Below are 19,544 nucleotides of genomic sequence, written 5' to 3'. Positions count from 1 at the left end.
ATGTTTTGCACTCATAGAGAGCAAACTTATCGAGTTTGTGAATCGCTGTGATTTATAGCGTGTATTATAAAAGTTAAGTTTAAATTGACGAGAAACGTACTGACTGTGGAATTACTGTGTACTAAAAGTTTGTATCGAGAAAGAATAAACTGGTTTAATTAAGAAAGGACTTGAATCGCTTATGTACCTCGGAAAGAATTTTTACCGGAAATTAACAAACTAGCAGATACGTAATATTGTATTGATGCTCATAATCTGATATCGTTTATGTTTAGAATATGTTTTTTATATAAAGCATACTATGTATATGAGCAATTGTCATGTAGAAGTTTGAATGCACATTTTTTCAAAATTTATAAATGTGTAGTTAGAATATTCGGTGTTCAATTAATCTAATATTTTTGGATCGTTTTGATAGGTTAGTTTAACGTTTGTAGATCAGAGTTTTACAAAAATGACACAAACAATCAAGCAGACACTCCTTTTTGTGAAAATATGACAATTAATTTTACCATTATTTATTTATTGCTTAACAAAAATTATGTTACATTTTGTGGAAAAGTTTTGTACCAATATTATACAGCTTTTATTGTATTCCTTACAAACACATAATTGATGATTCAATATGAATAATATTATAATTTGTACATATCAGCCAACAATATGTAACAATAGACGGGGTGAGTAATAGTATCTGATGTTTTATTAACAATTTATGATTATACATTAAAATGAACCTTTTAATTACTAGTTAAATCTTTAAGAGAACTTACAAACTTATTAAAACCTAAATTTACTTGTTCATAATCACCAAAAGGCAACAATTAAAGTTAAAATTCAAATTTATTTCTTAGTTCTTTGGGAATTGTAATTGTTATTAAAAGACTAATATTTTTCATGTGAAATCACCGGTAAAGCAAGGATTAAAATTCATCACAGGTATGGTCTTTCTAAACTGCAAAGCAGAGGCAATAAAATTATATATCATTCAACCTATGTTAAACTATTTATGTTAAATATTATATCACAAGGTGAGAATATCCAAAACATTAGTAATTTGAATTACTGAAGACAGTTTCAAATGTAGTAAAACTATACATTTATCAAGTGACTCAAATAGAACAACAATTGAGGAAAATATGAAGGCAGAGAATGAAATTTCAATTTTTTTCAGTTGATAAGTTCTCAGGATATAATTTGATGTGAAGATGGCACAAATTATATTTATGTATATAAAGACCTACTTTTATATTTTCTCACAAACAAAAACTGCTCTATTATATAAACTTGAAAATAAAACAAGTGCCACACTGCACATGAAGTTTACTGCTTTCTTATATCAAGTACTTCAATGTGCAAAATTACACATAATCCAATACCAACAACTCCTTAAAAAGTTCACAAGACACATACAAACACAATACCTTTATATAAAAATAAAACTAATGAGTTACTACTCTAAGAAGGTTTTTTTTTTATACCTTCCTCAATGACAGTTTTAAATGGCACTATTAGGAAGGTATAATATGTTTGATAAAAATCTTCAACTTGTGCTTTATGAAACAAACTAAAATCATTTATGGTAGAATAGTTTTCTTATATTCAAGTTACATACAAAGAGTTACATAAGACCTTGAATCTAGTATACAGTTAACTTTCAAAAATGTTACATAGTTTACAGAAAGTTATAAGATCTTGATAACTTCAATAATACATAGCCATTCTTTACTTTTAGTGCTTAATTACACCATTTTGTACATACACAAAGAATGATGAAATTCATGTAAATTTAAATACCGAACAAGTTACTACGCTACCAGTGTTAGTCTAACTAAGAAACATAAATGAACAAAATATATTCACTTATTATAAATGAAATGAAAATGCATTAGGAACTTCCCACAAAGGTGCTTCTTTATCCTCTTAAGTATATTTTTATTTCAATGATCACAAGAGATAAAAACAGCTTTATTATTATTATGTATTTAGGTGTGTATCAAAAACTTATTACAGATAAAGAACAGCATATTCTTCCAGAGATATGGGTTACTCTATGTTACCAATGCACAAATAGTTAGCTTAAGCTTGAGTTTTTAGAAGTCAATATCTTTACTCATTCTGAAAATTTGTGTTCAAAACAAATCTGTGTATTTCTAAATTAACACCTTTTTATTTAAGTATGTGTCATTTAGTCATTTTTCAAACTCAATTTACAAAATCGTCAAAAATGGCAATTTATTTAAACTAAGAAGGTTTTTTATAACAATGGCTATTTATGAAAAAACATTTATATAATAATCAAATTAAGTTAGGAAATATGTTTATTTTATGTTAGCACAAACCTATTGGAATAGGAGTAAATATTTTTCTGAAAGATGTGGTTTAAAACAGTTCAGATAAGGTAGTTAAATTGTTTAACATATACTTTTAAATAAAAACTTTGTATTTATTGTTTAATTAGAATTTGTGTATATTCTAACCCAACAATGACTCTTTTCTACTATAACATCCCTGTAACATGGTATATATACTGCTTGACCATCTGCATGAAACATCACAAAAACATAACATTTTCATTTACACATCTGTGTTAACCTACTTATTTATCTTTATTGGATGAAGAAATAAATTTACACTGAAAACAGTCTAAACTAAATTTATTACATATACTAACAGATTAATTTGAGTCATTGACTTTATAAATTCATGCATAATAATGACTACGTAAACACATTTTATGTTTTGAAAGTTATGGCTTAAATTCCAAAAGCTGGTGAAGCATTAGAAACCAATAGGCCTAAAACTTGTGATAAAAGTTGAATTAACTGTAGATATTTTGTTTCACACATTCCTCTTAATTTGTCCATTGTGGATTCAAAATCAGAGGCGTGTAAAAACAACATTTCAGATCAGTGTTCTATCTCCCATAAGTCACTGCCCAAGAGGCCTTTCATTCAATATCAGAACTCATTAGTCGGGCTGGACAATGAGAGATAATTTATAGGGTTATGTAAACCAACACTAAAACTATCAAAGAAATGTAGAAGGAAGAATGCAAATCTAATAACTTAGGTAGTTATGGCATAGGCATGACATGCAAGAGTTCATCAGTTCAAATTGCACTTGATCTAAGTTTTCAGTTTTTTAAAGAAATTATAGGCAAGTTACGCAAATATGTTGACTAAGTTAACATTTTCATCACTAGAAGAATCAGCAATTGTAATTCATTAAACATTGTCCTCTACATGCTGAAATGCTAAACTGATTTTAAACATAGTCTTTAAAAATCTCAAATATAAATAAATCTTATAAACTGCAAATAATTAAAATCTGATCTTTCTGCACAACAAATGGTGTCAAATAATGCATGTTTTTAATCAACATTACTGTAAATGGTCAACATTCTGATTTACTTGATTGCTTTTCAAACACAAATTACCTTTACAGATATGCCATAAAGTAAAATGGAAATTTTGAAAAACTTGAAAAAAGTACAAAATAATTCTTGAAACTAAAATACATCAGACTGATAACCTGCAGTTAGTTTTTAACCTACAACTATCATTTAGTTGGGTGCAAGGATTGCTAATACAGCACATAAATGCCCGTGCAGACTGTAAAACTAACTGATAAATTAGAATCAATGTTCGATATAAATCAGGCATTTAACTTCAAAACAATAGACGAAACTTTTGCAACATTGTACTACATTTACATTTAAGCCCAAATTCAGTTTCTATTTGGCTCAATCAACAGATTTTACTTAGTATCATTTAAAAATTAGATAATAAAAGCTGTATAATGAGAAAAACCTTTGTGTAGTTCCATTGATAAGGTTAGATAAATAAGAAAAGGTCAAGGGAATAAAAGAAACTAGAATTTTTATCTTCATTTGACTTTTCTCTGTGACTTTATCATGTAAATAGTTTGTATTTATTACTTTAACACTGATAAATAAGTTTTATATATAGAAAACAAAAAAAATTCATGTTTCCTAGAAAATATTTTGTTAGAGCTCAGTGCTCATTTCCAAATTATTTTCAGACAGTGACTTGTCTCCACTTGCAGCTTTTGAAAGTTCAGTGGTTATCCTTGAGTTTGCTTGGTTCCTCAGGTAAGGCTGACCGAAAGACTAGATAAGGAAAAAACTCCAGTAATCTCAATATAATTTAACAATTACCTACCTTTTTTAATTTTATAAAATAATGTCTTCCATATTATCAAACAAATCAAATAATATTTAAAAAACTTCTTAATGTTGATTCTCTCAATACTAGTTTGTGATATAATAATTAAAATGTAATGCATTTTTCATTCATAAAAATAGTTTACTTAATAAACTGACTTCAACAAAGTAAAAGTGAAGAGTTTGAAATTACTTCATTATTTATTGAGATCTGACTCACCTTACCAACAACAGACTGCAATGGTGTCTGAAAAGTGACTCGTGGAGAAGGAGATACTGGTGTGGAGCTTACGTGTCCATTGATAAGTATATTTCCATTGTGTGTTCTATGCATGAGAAAAACTTAGGTATTATTATAGTAACAACGTTTCTATGGAATAAATCAATCAAATGAACCACAAGAAACAACAAAAAATACATAATTTATAACTGAAGTTAGGTGGTTTAATAATTTCTTGATTAAATTATAGTTTATAAACGAATCCTTTATCTGTTACCCAAAGTGCATGAGAGAGTTTATTAGATTTGAATATTACGTGAAAATGTCTTTATGCTTCAGAGATTCAAAATTGATATAGGTGTAATGAATGAAATGTTTATGAATTTCACCTTTCCCTAAATAGTGACTCAGAGGTACAACCCTCCACCAAGTGTAGAAGTACTGCAGTGTCCACACAAATATGTACAGGAAGAAAAGGATCAAGTGGCAGTGTGTCAAAAGAAATGCTATGACAAAACAACAACAAAACAAAAGTTTAAGCCTGGTGAATGGGTAGGTTGAGGTAAGCACCTGAAGTGCAGAAATAACTCAGTTTTGGCTAGACTGCTCCACATCTCGTCTGTTGACAGCTCAGTGAGTTACATTTACGAGTTACAGTGATCATTTGACATATGTATGCACATCAAACACATGGACAAGCTGAAACTCTACATCACTGATGAGCCTCTTGAAAATTGGTTACTTTACGAGTCAGAGGTCAATGAGAAAGTTAACAATGGTGATGAAAGTATTATGTAATATGATCTCATCTGAGCTGATGAAAAGAAAAACACTGGCACTACAAATCTAGTTGTTGCTGAGGTGTCAGATGAGGAAATGCCAGTGATGGAGTAGTTAGTCTGCCCCAATGTTTGGCTGAGATGGCAACTTCCTAATTGGTTTGACCGGCAACTAGGACAGTCATTTCGTTGGAAAATCAATGATGAAAGTATGTTTCATTCCTTGCTTTCCAACCTATCAAGAAATTTTCATGGTACAATGTATAAATTGTGTGATTGACATTTGGTTATACAGCTGTAAAGACAATCATTTTTGATTTTCTTGCAGCCTTACGTGAAAATTATGTATACATTTTTAGAATATATGATTTTTTAAAAATATAACTATAAAAATGCAAAACTAGTTTCTTAAAAAACATCTTACCTTAGGTTCTGTAATTTTGACAGACTGCTATTGTAGTCAGTTTGTAATATACTTCCATTGTTTTTTGTGTCTGAATCCTGTTAAAAATCCATTTAAAAACATCATCAAAAACTCTTGTTCTCCATTATTTGGTAATTAGTAATTTTAAAAACTTTGTACTAAAACATAAGAAATGTAAAAGCTAATACAAATATGAAGTGAAAACCAGAAGTTAAAGCTATTCAAGTTATGGCCACTGAAATTTGTGTTGAAAGATAAGGCAGGTTTTAACTAAGACAATTTTAAGTATTGATTTTTATTTAAAAGGAGTTTTGATATACTGAAAAATTAAAATATAATAAAATTTCATGTTCAATAGACAAGGTTTTGATCAAGTATTCTGAAACATGATATATTTTTAAAATATAGCTGAATTAACTGCAAGCATATATACGCACACACAGGGCTGGAATTAGCATGTGCAGGACCCTGGCACAGATGTTAAAATGTAAAGCCCCCTACTCTATATTCTTTTTCCTGTAATCGCCAAAAAATGTTTGCTCACCTTTTTTTTTTATTTATTTGCAAATGCTATTTTTTGTTCTTGAAAAAAAACATAAGAATTTATTTCTGACTTTTTTGATTATGAATTATACACATATATACATACACGCATAGCAGTGTTGGTTTAAATTAACTGGTTGTTTTGAAGTTAGGCACAAAGCTACACAAAGGGCTATCTGTGCTCTGCCCACCATGGGTATCAAAAATCGAAACCCGGATTCTAGTGTTGTAAGTCCGCAGATATACCGTTGTGCCACTGGAGGGTAGTTAAATTAACTAACTTACACTTTAAGTCACACATGTTGGAGGTCTAATGAGAGGAGAAATAACTATGTGATTTCTAGCTCACAGGGGAAGCAACTACCAGCTGTTTAGCAGGAATCACTTGGAAGTTAAGGTAGATTTATTTATTTAAGTTTTAATTTAGTTCAGAGGACGGGACAACCAAGATGGACCAATAAATCCCTTGTTGTCCCTAAACATATGTTATGTTAATTCTCAAAAATGCATCTACTTTCACTTTTACTGGTTTTATAACTAAAATTTTACTTTTATCAACTGTTTCTTTGCATTGAAGAGGAACCTTTTTTTATGTTTGATTTTTTGAAACTTTTTTTCCAAACAATCACTGAAAGTTTTGATATTATTAAGGAATCATTGGGCCTAGTGCATCTGCACCAGTGTTACCACTTCAGAACCAGTACTATATATATATATATATATATATATATATATTTATATACACTATAGTATGAGTCACCATTATTGTCACCAACCAAGCAAGTGAAGAAATAAATTTATGCATCTATCTATATAATGAGAGGTGTACAGTAGACAATAAAAAGGAGAAATGACATTACAAAATTGTTGTAACATCTTTCATATAAATCATTACATCATAAAAATGTATGGGTTTTTGAAGAGTCAATAATGGAGTTGTTTTACCATCTAGTTAGAGAAAAGTAAAGTTTACTTATTAGGTACTGTGCCTGCTGTTGAACAATGAAGGTAAATATATAGTATTAGTGTAATACTCATTAAACAAGTTGTTCAGTAATTATCCTGTCAAATGAAAAATTAAATAAACAAAGATTTTTTTTTAAAAGAAACATATTTAATCATCTGCTAGTGTTTTGGTAAACTTTTGTTGGCAAAACTAACAGTAACTAAAGAACTTTGATTGTATAAATAACTTACTGAATTTTCTGAAATTTAAGTCACAGATTCTACACTTGTATTTTACTTATGGAATTTGTGACTTAATTTTAATTTATACTGATGTGTTAAATTGTAAGCCTTTGAAAAGTGTTTCAAAATTTCTTTTTAGTTTTTCCACACACATATGTTATAAAGGTTAACATACAGCATCCAAGATTAAACAACACAACCTTACAAGGTGGTCTTGAGATTATGATCAGAACTACATTTAGTGTTAGCAACAGAAGACAATTTAAGAAAAGTATGACATAATATAAAACTTGAAGTAAGAATATTTGCTAATATTTGTTATCGCATCAGAAGTAATATACCATATGCTATACTTAAAAATCAAATTAACATGAAAAATAAGAATTTTGTAAGATAATTCAACAGTTGGACAGTATAATCAGTTTCAGCTTGAAGATGGTTAAGATCAAACTCAAATGAAAAATATCTTTAAACTATATAACTGCTGCTTTACCATCTCTAAATGATATAGATAACCAGAGGAGTAGTGGGGTGGAATGTGTGGGCATGGTGTACCTATACTTTTTTTTTAGCTGGAAGACCGTACCTGCCACTATTTCGAATTAATCCCACCTTGAACGTTTAAACATGTTCTGGCAATTCTTTATTTAGCACTACACCACTGTAGGTAACCATATTATGAGGAATAAAAACTAATATTATTATAACAAAAAAAGCATCTTACCGGGTTTTGAACAAAGGAATGATTAATTTTAGGTGGAATCATCCGAGCCTGTACAAATCCTCCTCCACTGTGAACTAAAGAAGCACTTGTCGTTCCTGGTACTGGGAGAGATAAGCTGACCCTATTGTGTCAGTATAAAAATAAAAACATGTGGCATTGTGTTTTCAACATACAGATTCAAATAGTTGTCAAAATCTAAGTTTCTATAAAACTAAAATTTGGTTTAATTTACTTCTTATTAAGCACAAAACTATGCAATGGTCTATCTCTGCTCGGCTTACCAAGGGTCTTGAAATCTGATTTTTAGCATTGTAAGCCTGTAGACTCACTGCTAAGCTAGTGAGGAGCTAACACATATATAAAAAAATATTTGCTAATACCTTTGCATTCCACTGGAAGGCTTGGAATTTGTGATGGTTTTGCTGTTGTTGCCTGATATCATATTATCACTTAGTTGAGTTGTTATGGCATAAGAAGCACTTGTATATGAAGATGGTTGAGAAGCTCCTTGAGGCATAGAACCATTTTCTGTATAAGGTGGTGGTGGACTGTCATTATCCCCCACTGATGTTTTGTTCTTCGATTGTTCTGAAGAATTTCTGGAAGTTTATTGAATTCAAAGAATTATTTAAATATATCATATTTCATGAAACTTTTCTGTTATTGGGTAATGTACAGAACTGTCATATATTACACTATATAAACATCTTTACTATGAACTATCAAAAGTACCCATGTCAGGTGTGGCACTTATTTCATTATCCTTACAGAGACAGAATGCGTGGGTGTCATTTGATAGCAGTAGCAAGAAGGAAAATGGAAATGGTTGATAATCTTGTAAAAAATAAGAAAATGAATAAAATAAGAGGTTTTGGAATCCCCCTGGGGCATACTTAATAACCATTCAAAGTTAGAAGTCAGGAGGGGGGGGGGGTAAAAAAGATAAATTCTAACTTTAATGAAGCGTACTGTTATTTTGTTTTTTATTAATAAAAGCATTTTTACTCAATTTCCGATATCTAGTACATTTGAGAGAAATATGAACAAGATATTGAAATGATTTCATCCACTTCTTAAGTCTTATACTTACTTTGATGGCACTCGTGTAACTCGACGGTGAGCTTGACCACTAGAAGGTGAATAGCGAATTTTGAACAATCTACTGTCAGTTCTGCAAAGCAATAAAAAAACAAACAAGCATATAGGTATTAGTGGCTACAAATTTCAAATTTATACAAACTTAAACAAACAGTGTTTAACTTAAAACAAGCACAGGATAAAATCATAAGTTTTTACAAAACAGATCAATAAAATACCAAATACACATATATAAATGACACTGAAACTTCTTTAATTTCATTCTTAACTGTAGTTACCAGTATATATTTGTAAACACAAAATCATAACTGAATCAAGTTAAAATTTTATAGTTTCTATAGTTGGGAAAGCTTATTCTAGAATATTGAAAGCTCTCTTTATACACATAATATCATTGTGGTAAATTTAGCTGAACTGAAGTAACTTTAGAGCTATATCGAATAAGTCCGCCAAACAGGATATTCTACCAAGATATGGTATTACAGAACAGTGATAAACTTTTACTTGCTGAGTTTAAGTTAAGGAATAAACAGACTGGACACAATGAAAACAATCTTTATTTATATTAAGATAAAAATACAGTGTGTATTTGTTTTATATTCAACAGTTGCTTTTTTGAGATGTTTCTAATCCTGGATCATCTGTCAAGCTCACTAAATGCAAGATTTCTAGCTTTGAAGAAACCTCATATTTACTCAGAGTGACATGCACTACCACATGACTGGTCATTCTTATTCCATATAAGTGGGGCCATAGCCTCTAGAAATTACCCGTACAACACTGAAGGACACTGCTACTGACTTGCTGATATAAAGTTGTTGTACGAATGTTCTCCGTGGGCTACAATAGGTATTACCAACTTTAAAATAACAGAGGTAACTTAACTCTTAAGTTGATCTTTTTTTACGTTTAACACGTGTTAAATGAAAACCTGCACATATTCAGAAAAAAAAGAATAAATACTAACACTACAGAAAGAGAGAAACCTATGGTATATTCCTATACCACATCATTTTAGAAATGCCTCAACTTCTGATGTTTTCTCAATGAGAAAGGCTATAAAAATTATCAGAACTTAAGTAATATTTGAAATATAGATTTATGAGCCTCTTGGTCTTCCTAAAAATTATATTACACATGATTAAACTTCTAATCTGGCCCTAGTACCAAAATAACCTGGGGATTGTTTCAAGAAAAAAAAAAGAATTGTGTTGCTATTTTGTACCCCTCAATGGCTGTTTTTTAGATTTGTGTTAGTATAAAACAAACACTATATTTTTATGAATCCAATATAAAAACGTACAGTTAAATTGAGTCACATTATGAAGGTCCCAAGACTAACAGAATTGCTTTCTCCCTCAATTTTAATGCTTCAACTACCTGGTGAAAACATCCTGGCTACATTCTTGTACACTGTTGAGACTAATTGCCATTGCTTCTACAATTGGTAGATTTATGATTATATACTTCAATTTAAAGATTTTTCTTTTCTTCAGCTTCTTTAGTTGGAATGATCAATCAATTTACTTTTAAATTCAACCCTCAGTTTTTTCTGTAAAGTGAAACAGCATCATAACTGAAATCAATATTCTTATGAGATCAGACCTAGATTTCAAGCTATAAGTTAGAATTATACATTTAATTATATGTATGGGTTTACATATTTGAGTAAGTGAAGGAAGCCAAAATACAAATAAACAAGGGCATGATCTTGGAGTCCTCATAGCTAATTTTCATTTTTTTAGCTTCTTTAGTCGGAATAATCAATCAATTGACTTTTAAATTAAACCCTCAATGTCATAAATCCATACATATAATTAAATATATGTAATTCTAACTTATAACTTGAAATCCAAATCTGATCTCATAAGAATATTGATTATGGTTATGATGCTGTTTCTAGAGGTAGAAGCTTTTAGAAAGTTGCTTTATTCTTTGCAAGTAAAAATATATTATATAATATGACATAAAATATAATGTTTTACGTGAAACTTACCTAGTTTTGTCACTTGTTTGGCAGATTTTTTATTAGTTAAAAAGTATTATATATTAATAAATACAATGGTGATGGATATAATTTAAGTCAAGTCTCGAGGCTTGAGAAAATTAAATCTTTTTTTAATTATATCCTGTGCTATGCAGACATAAACTTGTTTCTAAAACTAAATTTATAAAATTGGTGCATTTTGTAATTTTATTGTAGAAAATATGTAAGAGACTTGGGTTTTACTTACTCAACCTTGGTATATTTTATATTTCGTTTTTCTTCTTCTGTCATGTTTTCAGGATCAATCAAAGAGTATCTGAAACAATAAACAGTAAAGCAATACATTATTTTTAATGTGAAAATTATATTTTCCAAACACATCCCAAGAAAAAGATGGTGAATCACTTCTTAATCTTAATCAATTCTTGAAACTCCAACTACAAGAGCTGTACTTTATTTAATGAACAAAAATATGCATTTTGTTAAAATACATATATATATATTGACATCACGAAAACGTTATCTGTCATTAACCTGGATGAGCAAATAAAATTTGAAATTGTTTGAATTTAACCATTTCAGTTGATGTGAGTAAACATGTTTCTTTCCTATTTTATTTAATATATACACACACACATAATTTTGTACATATGCAAAACATGCATTTCTTATTATCCATCATACTATTTTTGTCTTCACATTCATCTTGTGCAGGTAGCTTTTATGATAATTTCAGTTCAATTTTTTTACTTGCTGAGGGCTACTCAATAAAACTGAGCCAGCTGTGCATTTTTTATATAGATCAAAATTAATATATGCTTTTATGACCTGCTATAAAACTGTGTATATTAAATGAAATTTTAGCAACAAAAGTTTGCCCCAAGGATACAGTAGAAACACACTTTCAACATAAATTAAATGACCAATAAGTGCTATTGTTCATATCAAACTTCTCTTTGATATGATCAATATTTATTTTTCAATAAGTTATATTATTGACAAATTTCGTTTTTCGTCAAAATAACTTAATTCATCAATGAATAGTCTTAATGTTATTTCTAACAAATTTTCACAATAATCAACTTTATTATTATTATTGGTGTATATTATTACATTTTTTGTAATTACTTTAGTGCTATTAAATTCTTAGATATTATATCTGTATAATACTTTACTTTTAAACTACAAATGAAACTACTTTTTCTGTAGTAGAATTCTTGGTTGTTTACTTTACTTCCTTACATATTTAAAATTGACAGTATAAAATGTGAAAAAAAAAAATTAACAATGAACTGTGATAAGAAAGAACCTGAAATAGATGAAATACTAAGAGCTTTTCTACTATATCATTTGTAATTTTCTTTTGTCAAGTAATGATCTATAAAGTGATTTTTCTTAGCTCTAAACTTACTCTATGTGTTTTTTAAGTTCTTCTGATAGTCCTTTCTTGTTATCTGGAGATTTGGATCTTGACCTATGTCTGTAGAAAACAAATATCAAAACATGAACTTAATATATAGTTTTATTACATATTTGCAAAAAAAATGTATCACGTGAACATTTTTTTGTGTAAAGAGTTTTGAGCAAAACCACTATGGCCACAGGCAAAAAATGAGCTAACAAATGACAAAACAACAAAGTAAAAACATGTAAATGATAAGATCCATTTGGGGTTTTATAGTATCTGCAGAAGTAGAACCCATGTTGAGATAAATATATACACATATTTCTAGACAAAGTTTCCAAATGTGTTTCCTGGTTATATGATTATTGAATTCTGTACACATACATAAATGTGTATACACTGGACTCAGGGTTGTTTCTATAGCAGAGGGGAAGGGCTGCTTGTGAAATCTGCTGTAGTACTTAATCAAAATAATTTGATTTAAAGTGGCTATGACCACTCACGCTGACAACATCCCGAAATTTTACCACCTTTTCTGACTACTAAAAGGTAACTGTTCAATTAAAAATAGTAGGTATTGAAGGTTAAATACAGAGCATCAAGAATGACGTAATCATTAAATTATCTCCAGCATTTCAAGCCCTTATAATAGTCCACAACATACTAAATAGTTAAAAGACAAGAAGCTAAAGAACCAAAGGTGATAACATTTATATAATCCTACAAATTGAAGCTGTCAGTTATGCAAATAATCAATGAAGAGGTATAACATTCATGTTTCACACCCATGATAATACCTGTTACTGAAAACCTACTAATATAAAATCTAGTGAAATTAAATAAGTGTTTGCACAGAAGTACTTCACAAAACAGACAGCTAAGAAATGATATTTTTTACCTCTTTCCTGTAAGTAAAGGAAAAATAACAGTCCATCAATTTTTACGTTGTACAGAAATTATTTTGTTTACTTAACATGAACCTTTTACAGCTGATTTTGCTTACGTGTCACAAATTTAAAATAAGTGGAGACAAATGTTTTGATATTTAAGATTCCTGTTAAATTTCAATACATTTCAAAATAAAAGAAATTAATTTTGAAATTAATGTGACTACCATAGAGACTGGTGATGCCTTTCCTTGAAGCATAATATAAATATACCGTATTGTTAGATGAATGATTCTCAACCAAACATTCAGTAATATGCCAGTTCTGTTTCTTTTCTATTTAGATTTTTAACTCAGGTTGATTTCCAACAGTTTTACCTTCTATGTTTTTTCTTATGCAGAAAGGTTGCTTCAGATTCTGTCTCCATTCCAGAATTGTGGTACCTGAGAAACAGAAAAGTAGTTAGGATCATATGAACTTCTTTGGAAATGTATGATTATATTTGTAGCTATTCACTCATACCTGGATTGAGAAAAAATCTGCACAATAAAGACACGTGAATGCATCATGAGCTGGGTTTAGTTTCCCTTCTTCTATAGAGGTGAATCCAAAGACCCTATATACTTGAGATGATCAACACAGCCCAAAAGATATCAGTTTAACCATAGAACTCCAAATGGCAGGTCTGATAAAAGCAGCAGTCCTGTTGCTGGTGGTTGCTGCTCAAGCAGGTGACCTTACAAAGAACCTCTGCATGTATATACATATAACATACTCGCTAGTTTCATGAACAAAAACTAACAAAGTCAATGACATCATTCCCATTTCGGTTTTTGTTTAATAAACATACTAATTACTGATAATTTCTCTTATTTTAAATTACAAGCATTACCTTGTTTCTTCCAAATATTTGTTTCATCTCCCAAATTTTCCTGCACACTTTATTTTCCAAGCAGTTCACCACTGACACAAATTACTCATCAAGAGACAGCAAGATAATTCAGTTTCAACACTGTACACATATGTGTTATGAACAGATACAGGGAATACAACACAGTAGTTTCCTTGTTGTTGTATACTCAGTGTTCTAGCATCATTGGTGTTTCATGTTCATTAGGAGCGTATAAAACTAGCAAAATGTATAACACAAAAATGTCTCAAATAGGGTGTCTGTCTATCTAGTCACACTCTATATAAGGATCTCGTTTTTTCAATTCAGAAAGCTGTACTGGTATGGAACAGAACTGTAAGATTTTGAATTTCAAGCAATTGTACAGTGTATTTTACATGATAATTGTCAACTTTTTATCATATTAAATGTTTTACTGTGCATTTATCCTGTGTATCAACAATTTCTCCATTGAATTGTTTATTTGCATTCAAAAATTTTAATGTACTTTAGGACTGACTTTATAAATGTTAATAAAAAGTAATCAATCAAACATGTCCTTCTTCTTGTATTTCTTGAAACAATTTCAAGTACTTGGAAAAAACACTTCTTCATGTATTATGTTCAGTTGTTATGATATCAGGGGGATTCATATTATGACTCACTAATTTTTTTATGAAACATATACCATTAAATGTGGACTAATAAACACTAAAGCATGAACAGCATACAAATATTAGATGAAAAAAAAAGAAAAACAAAACATTCTAATCTGTAAGCTACAGACTGTATAGAATGTGGTTAAATAAGCAGGATGGCAAGTGCCATCAAACCAGTCATCAGATGAGGTACTTCCAATTTCATTATGCTTGCAGAGATAGGAAGTGGGTGTCTTAGAGATACAGTCTTTAGGAATCTTAAGAACAAATTACAAACTTAAAATCCATATTTCCTTGTACTTAAAACTTGCATTACAAAGTTCATAATTAACATAGAATTATCACAACTTCTATGTTTCGAATCAAATCACCAAAATAATTTAATATTACATGGATTGATAAAATTTTTAGAAATTTTGATACAAAAAACCAAATTTTCACAGAAGAAAAGTCAATAACTTCCAATCAATAAAAGTATAGTATGAAAACTTAATAGTGAAAACAAGCATGATAAAGTTAAGTTTTAATCAATCATAAATAACAAAATTTCATTTATATACTATCATTCATTAAACACCAAGAAGTTTGAATAAATAGAATAAAATATGTAATGTTATTAGACTACCTAGAGCTGATGATCAATATGTATTAAAAATGAACTGTATAAATAAAACAAGGGAAGTTATGAGCAAACATATGATAAATAACAATATTTCATAACACAGACATGTAGGAATCAAAATGAACACAGAATATATGCTTTTCTAAACTCCTTAAAACTAATACAGTTGAAAAACATCTTTGGCTTAAACAAAAATTAAGCTAAGATTCACTAGCTTCCGAAGCAGTTGTGTGAAATTATTCAATATAGTAGCAAATACACAGTATTATTTTAATTTGATTTCTATTAAAGATCTTAAGGAAAAACAAAGTTTTTTGTGTACTTGCCATTTACACATATAACACACATAGTAAGCACAATTTAGTTTTTATACTATAAAACCACAGAGTAAAATAAATGTAGTTGTTGACTTTATTTTCTCTCAGATGCTAATAATTACCTCTCCTATCATGCATGAGACTTACCCACTTTTTCTACTTGACAAATCTCTAACAACAGCATTTTGTGGCCTAAATGCATATAAAAAAAGTTTATTAAGCATTTAACATTTCACTTGTGAGGGGGATTTTCTTTATTTTTTGTTAATTATTACTATTTTTATAGTTTATGTATTTTTCCCTATCATATTAAATGAGCTATCTTCTGAGTTTCTTTATAAAATACCAGCTTGCTTCCATTAGTTAGTTAATTTTAGCACAATGACTGATAGTAGGTGGCATTGAGGTTTATGTCTCTGTAGTACATAACTGTGCATAAATTAAAATACGATGACAAGGAACCCACTTTGAAACTAATAGTGCTTGAATGGGTAATGAAGAAAAACTGATGATGACAAAACCTTGTCAAAACATTGTACATTTGCTGTTATGTTAAACTTATATTAAAGTTTTTCTTCATTACCCATTTAAGCCATCTCCAAGTATGTGCGTAAATTAGTTTGTTGCGATATTTAAACACATTGATCAGACATTCTTTAAACAGTCTACACTAATCATGTGTTGAAATGTAACCTTTTTGGCTGGTATAAAATAAAACTATAAAATAGAAAGAGTAAATACGCCAGACATTGAGAAATTAGGGAACTAGGTATGTTAGGTTATTGTGAGTTACAATTAGAGAATTGTACATGTTATTAAGCAGATTTTTTGTGATAACTTCCAAAACAGTTGTTTTCTTTGTGGTTCTTTTTCCTAAACTTGCTTGTTTCAAAGTTATATTTTTCAGTTGAAATTAAATATTTGGAGGATTTAAAAGTTTTTGAAGTTTAAAATTTATTGTTTGTAAATGTCTGGGCTTAACATTATTTTTTGAACTGTAAGTATATTCTGTTTTTAAAAGTTTTTAATATATAATTTTCCTGAGATTACTGGTAGTAAAATTTTAATTTTTCTTAACCAGAATAAAAGATTTGTTATACACTGATAAAAACAAAAGTTATGATTGTGGAAGTTAAGTCCAAAAAAATAATAAAGCTTTCAAATAAAGGCAGAATATCTCAATAATTACACAAAACTCTTAACAAAGCAAATTTCTCTCTCTTTTTGTTTTTTTATAAAACAATACAAATGTGTAATGAGCACAGGGTGTGTGTGTGTGGCAGAGTGGACTGCAGTTCTGCCTTCCTTCTCTTATGCCCCAAAATTTTGCTTTTCCTCAGTCATAAAAAATTGTCCACAATTAATAAAAGATATGCCTGATTCAACACCTTGCTTACTGCTAGTTATTAAGAAAAAAGACATTTCAGCTTTAAAATTAATGACACATAGGGACTTGTAGGTCTTTACAGTAACAAAAATAATTATGTATGTTATTAAGTGTTAATATGGAAGAATTCACTGTTTAGTCATTGTCAGAGGAAGCAATTTTGAAGTGATCAGGCCATTGCCACAGCTAAACAATGTGACACATGATGTGTGCAAAGCACACTACTGGCATACAAAGCATGCTCTTTTTAAGGGGGTCTGAGGGCATGCCCTCCTAAAAATGTTTTTAAAATTTAATGCTATGACATTGAATGTTGAGTCATTTTAACTACAAATACTGCATACACACAATGTAATGTATTGAATTAAAAGAAGCAAGTTTTAATACATAAGTTGTAACTATACATGCCATGAGAAAGTAGTCAGGCCATGGCCTGACAGGCATTACCACTTCCTATGGCCCTGTTAGTTTTAGATTTTATAAGTGTTTATAAGACTGATTGAACAGGATCTGTTTGCTTTTCATGGCTTTCTACCCTATGTGCACCAGCAGCAACCTATTGTCCCCATAGTCTCCTCTGACACCCCTCCCCCCAAAAAAGTCTTTATGCTTGATAAGTGCCCTTTTTTGTCAATGATTCTATTTGACATTGCACTGAATCCACTTTGGGCATCTTTAAAAATCAGAATAGAAAACCATGATCGATATCATGCTGAAAATTCCCATGTCTATGGGCACGACCTCCAAATCTTTTAAGTACCTAGTGAGGCCACTGGTTAAAACCCCCCCTCAAAAGTGTAGTGTTTTAGATCACAAGTACATAAACTTTACGCTAGATTCCAATTTTAGAAACTTCTAAAGTTACTTTAGTTATCATTTATTTAAATGAAGCTGTTTAACAGAGTGAAGTTACTTATTTGGTATCAGAATACATTAAAATAACTTTCAAAAAATCATTATAAAACAAAACTGAGAAGTAACTGAATTGATCAACAATTTTAAAAACATAAATACATGTTTTTAAAACAAATAATAACTACTATGTATTGCTTCTTATAATCAAAACATAAACAAAAACAATTTTAAAGTGACCTAACAACTTCTTTTATTCATTAGGTAAAGGAAGCTTGTAGCAATTATACAATACCAAAAACTGAGTGAATTATGTAAAATAAACCAGGATTATGCAATTTTCAAAGAAGATGTTAATTATAAAACATGAATAGAAACTTTATATTAAAATAATAGAAGAAAATACACATGATGACATTGTTAACATAACATAATGTTTTGGAACAACATGGGACCTATTGTTCCATCCTCTAAACTAAATTGGCATTATAATAAAAAAAAAATCTTATAGCCAGCCCTTATCATTCCTACATTTATCAAGCTTTTTCTTAAACTCACTTAAATTTACTGCCTCTACAATATCTGAAGGCAACCCATTCCAAAGAACAACCACCCTGTTAGAAGAATGAAACTGTTTTACCTGAAGATGACTCCTAACTTACCAAAAATTATATTTGTGTCCCCTAGTCCTACTATTCTCACTTTTAAATATGAAAAAAAGATAATGAATCAACACTATCAATTCCCTTTACACTTAAACACCTCAATCAGATCCCCTCTAATTCTTCTTTTTTCAAGAGAAAACAGTTTGAGAGATTTGGGCCTCTCCTTGTATGACAACTCCACCATCCCAGGCACCATTCTAGTAACCCTTTCCAATGTCTTTCCTAAGGTAAGGAGTCCAAGACTGAACACAATATTCCAAATGTGGCCCAACCAGTGACCTGTACAATGAAATTATAACTGCTTCAGACTTATATTCAATATTTCTGTAGATACAACCTAAAATCCTACTTGCCCTACCACTAGCAACACCACACTGCTTGGATGGCTTTAGAGACTGATTGACTATTACACCAAGATTCCTTTCCTTCATAACACTGTTAAGGTTATTCCCATACAAATTATGATAACTCACATGCATTATCTTGCATTTATTATAATTAAAACACATCTCCCATTTATTTGCCCAACTCACTAAATGATCTGAATCCTTTTGTAAATCAGCAGCATCCTCTTCACAGCTAGCAACACCCAAGACCTTAATATCATCTGCAAATTTAAATAATTTATTGACTATCCTTTCATCTATGTCATTGATGTAAATCAAAAAGAGCAAAGGTCCTAAGACTGAGCCCTGAAATACCCCACTTGAGA

At 29.9% G+C, this 19,544-nt stretch overlaps 1 protein-coding gene across 1 annotated transcript in view; it reads right to left on the bottom strand.

Annotated features, from left to right (window-relative positions):
- Window positions 1-522: 522 nt before the first annotated feature.
- Window positions 523-19,544, bottom strand: part of LOC106463215 (band 4.1-like protein 4) — a 139,971-nt gene continuing 120,949 nt past the window's right edge. Inside the window, 10 exon segments of the mRNA XM_022390663.1 lie at window positions 523-4,132; window positions 4,407-4,512; window positions 5,610-5,686; window positions 8,065-8,185; window positions 8,445-8,663; window positions 9,155-9,235; window positions 11,397-11,465; window positions 12,561-12,629; window positions 13,819-13,884; window positions 16,076-16,120. Coding sequence (XP_022246371.1) covers window positions 4,010-4,132; window positions 4,407-4,512; window positions 5,610-5,686; window positions 8,065-8,185; window positions 8,445-8,663; window positions 9,155-9,235; window positions 11,397-11,465; window positions 12,561-12,629; window positions 13,819-13,884; window positions 16,076-16,120 — 976 coding nt within the window. The 3' untranslated portion in view covers window positions 523-4,009.

The sequence above is a fragment of the Limulus polyphemus genome, unplaced genomic scaffold (assembly GCF_000517525.1).
Source record: "Limulus polyphemus unplaced genomic scaffold, Limulus_polyphemus-2.1.2 Scaffold1350, whole genome shotgun sequence".
Classification (NCBI taxonomy): Eukaryota; Metazoa; Arthropoda; class Merostomata; order Xiphosura; family Limulidae; genus Limulus; species Limulus polyphemus.
This window is presented reverse-complemented; position numbering and strand designations above follow the sequence as displayed.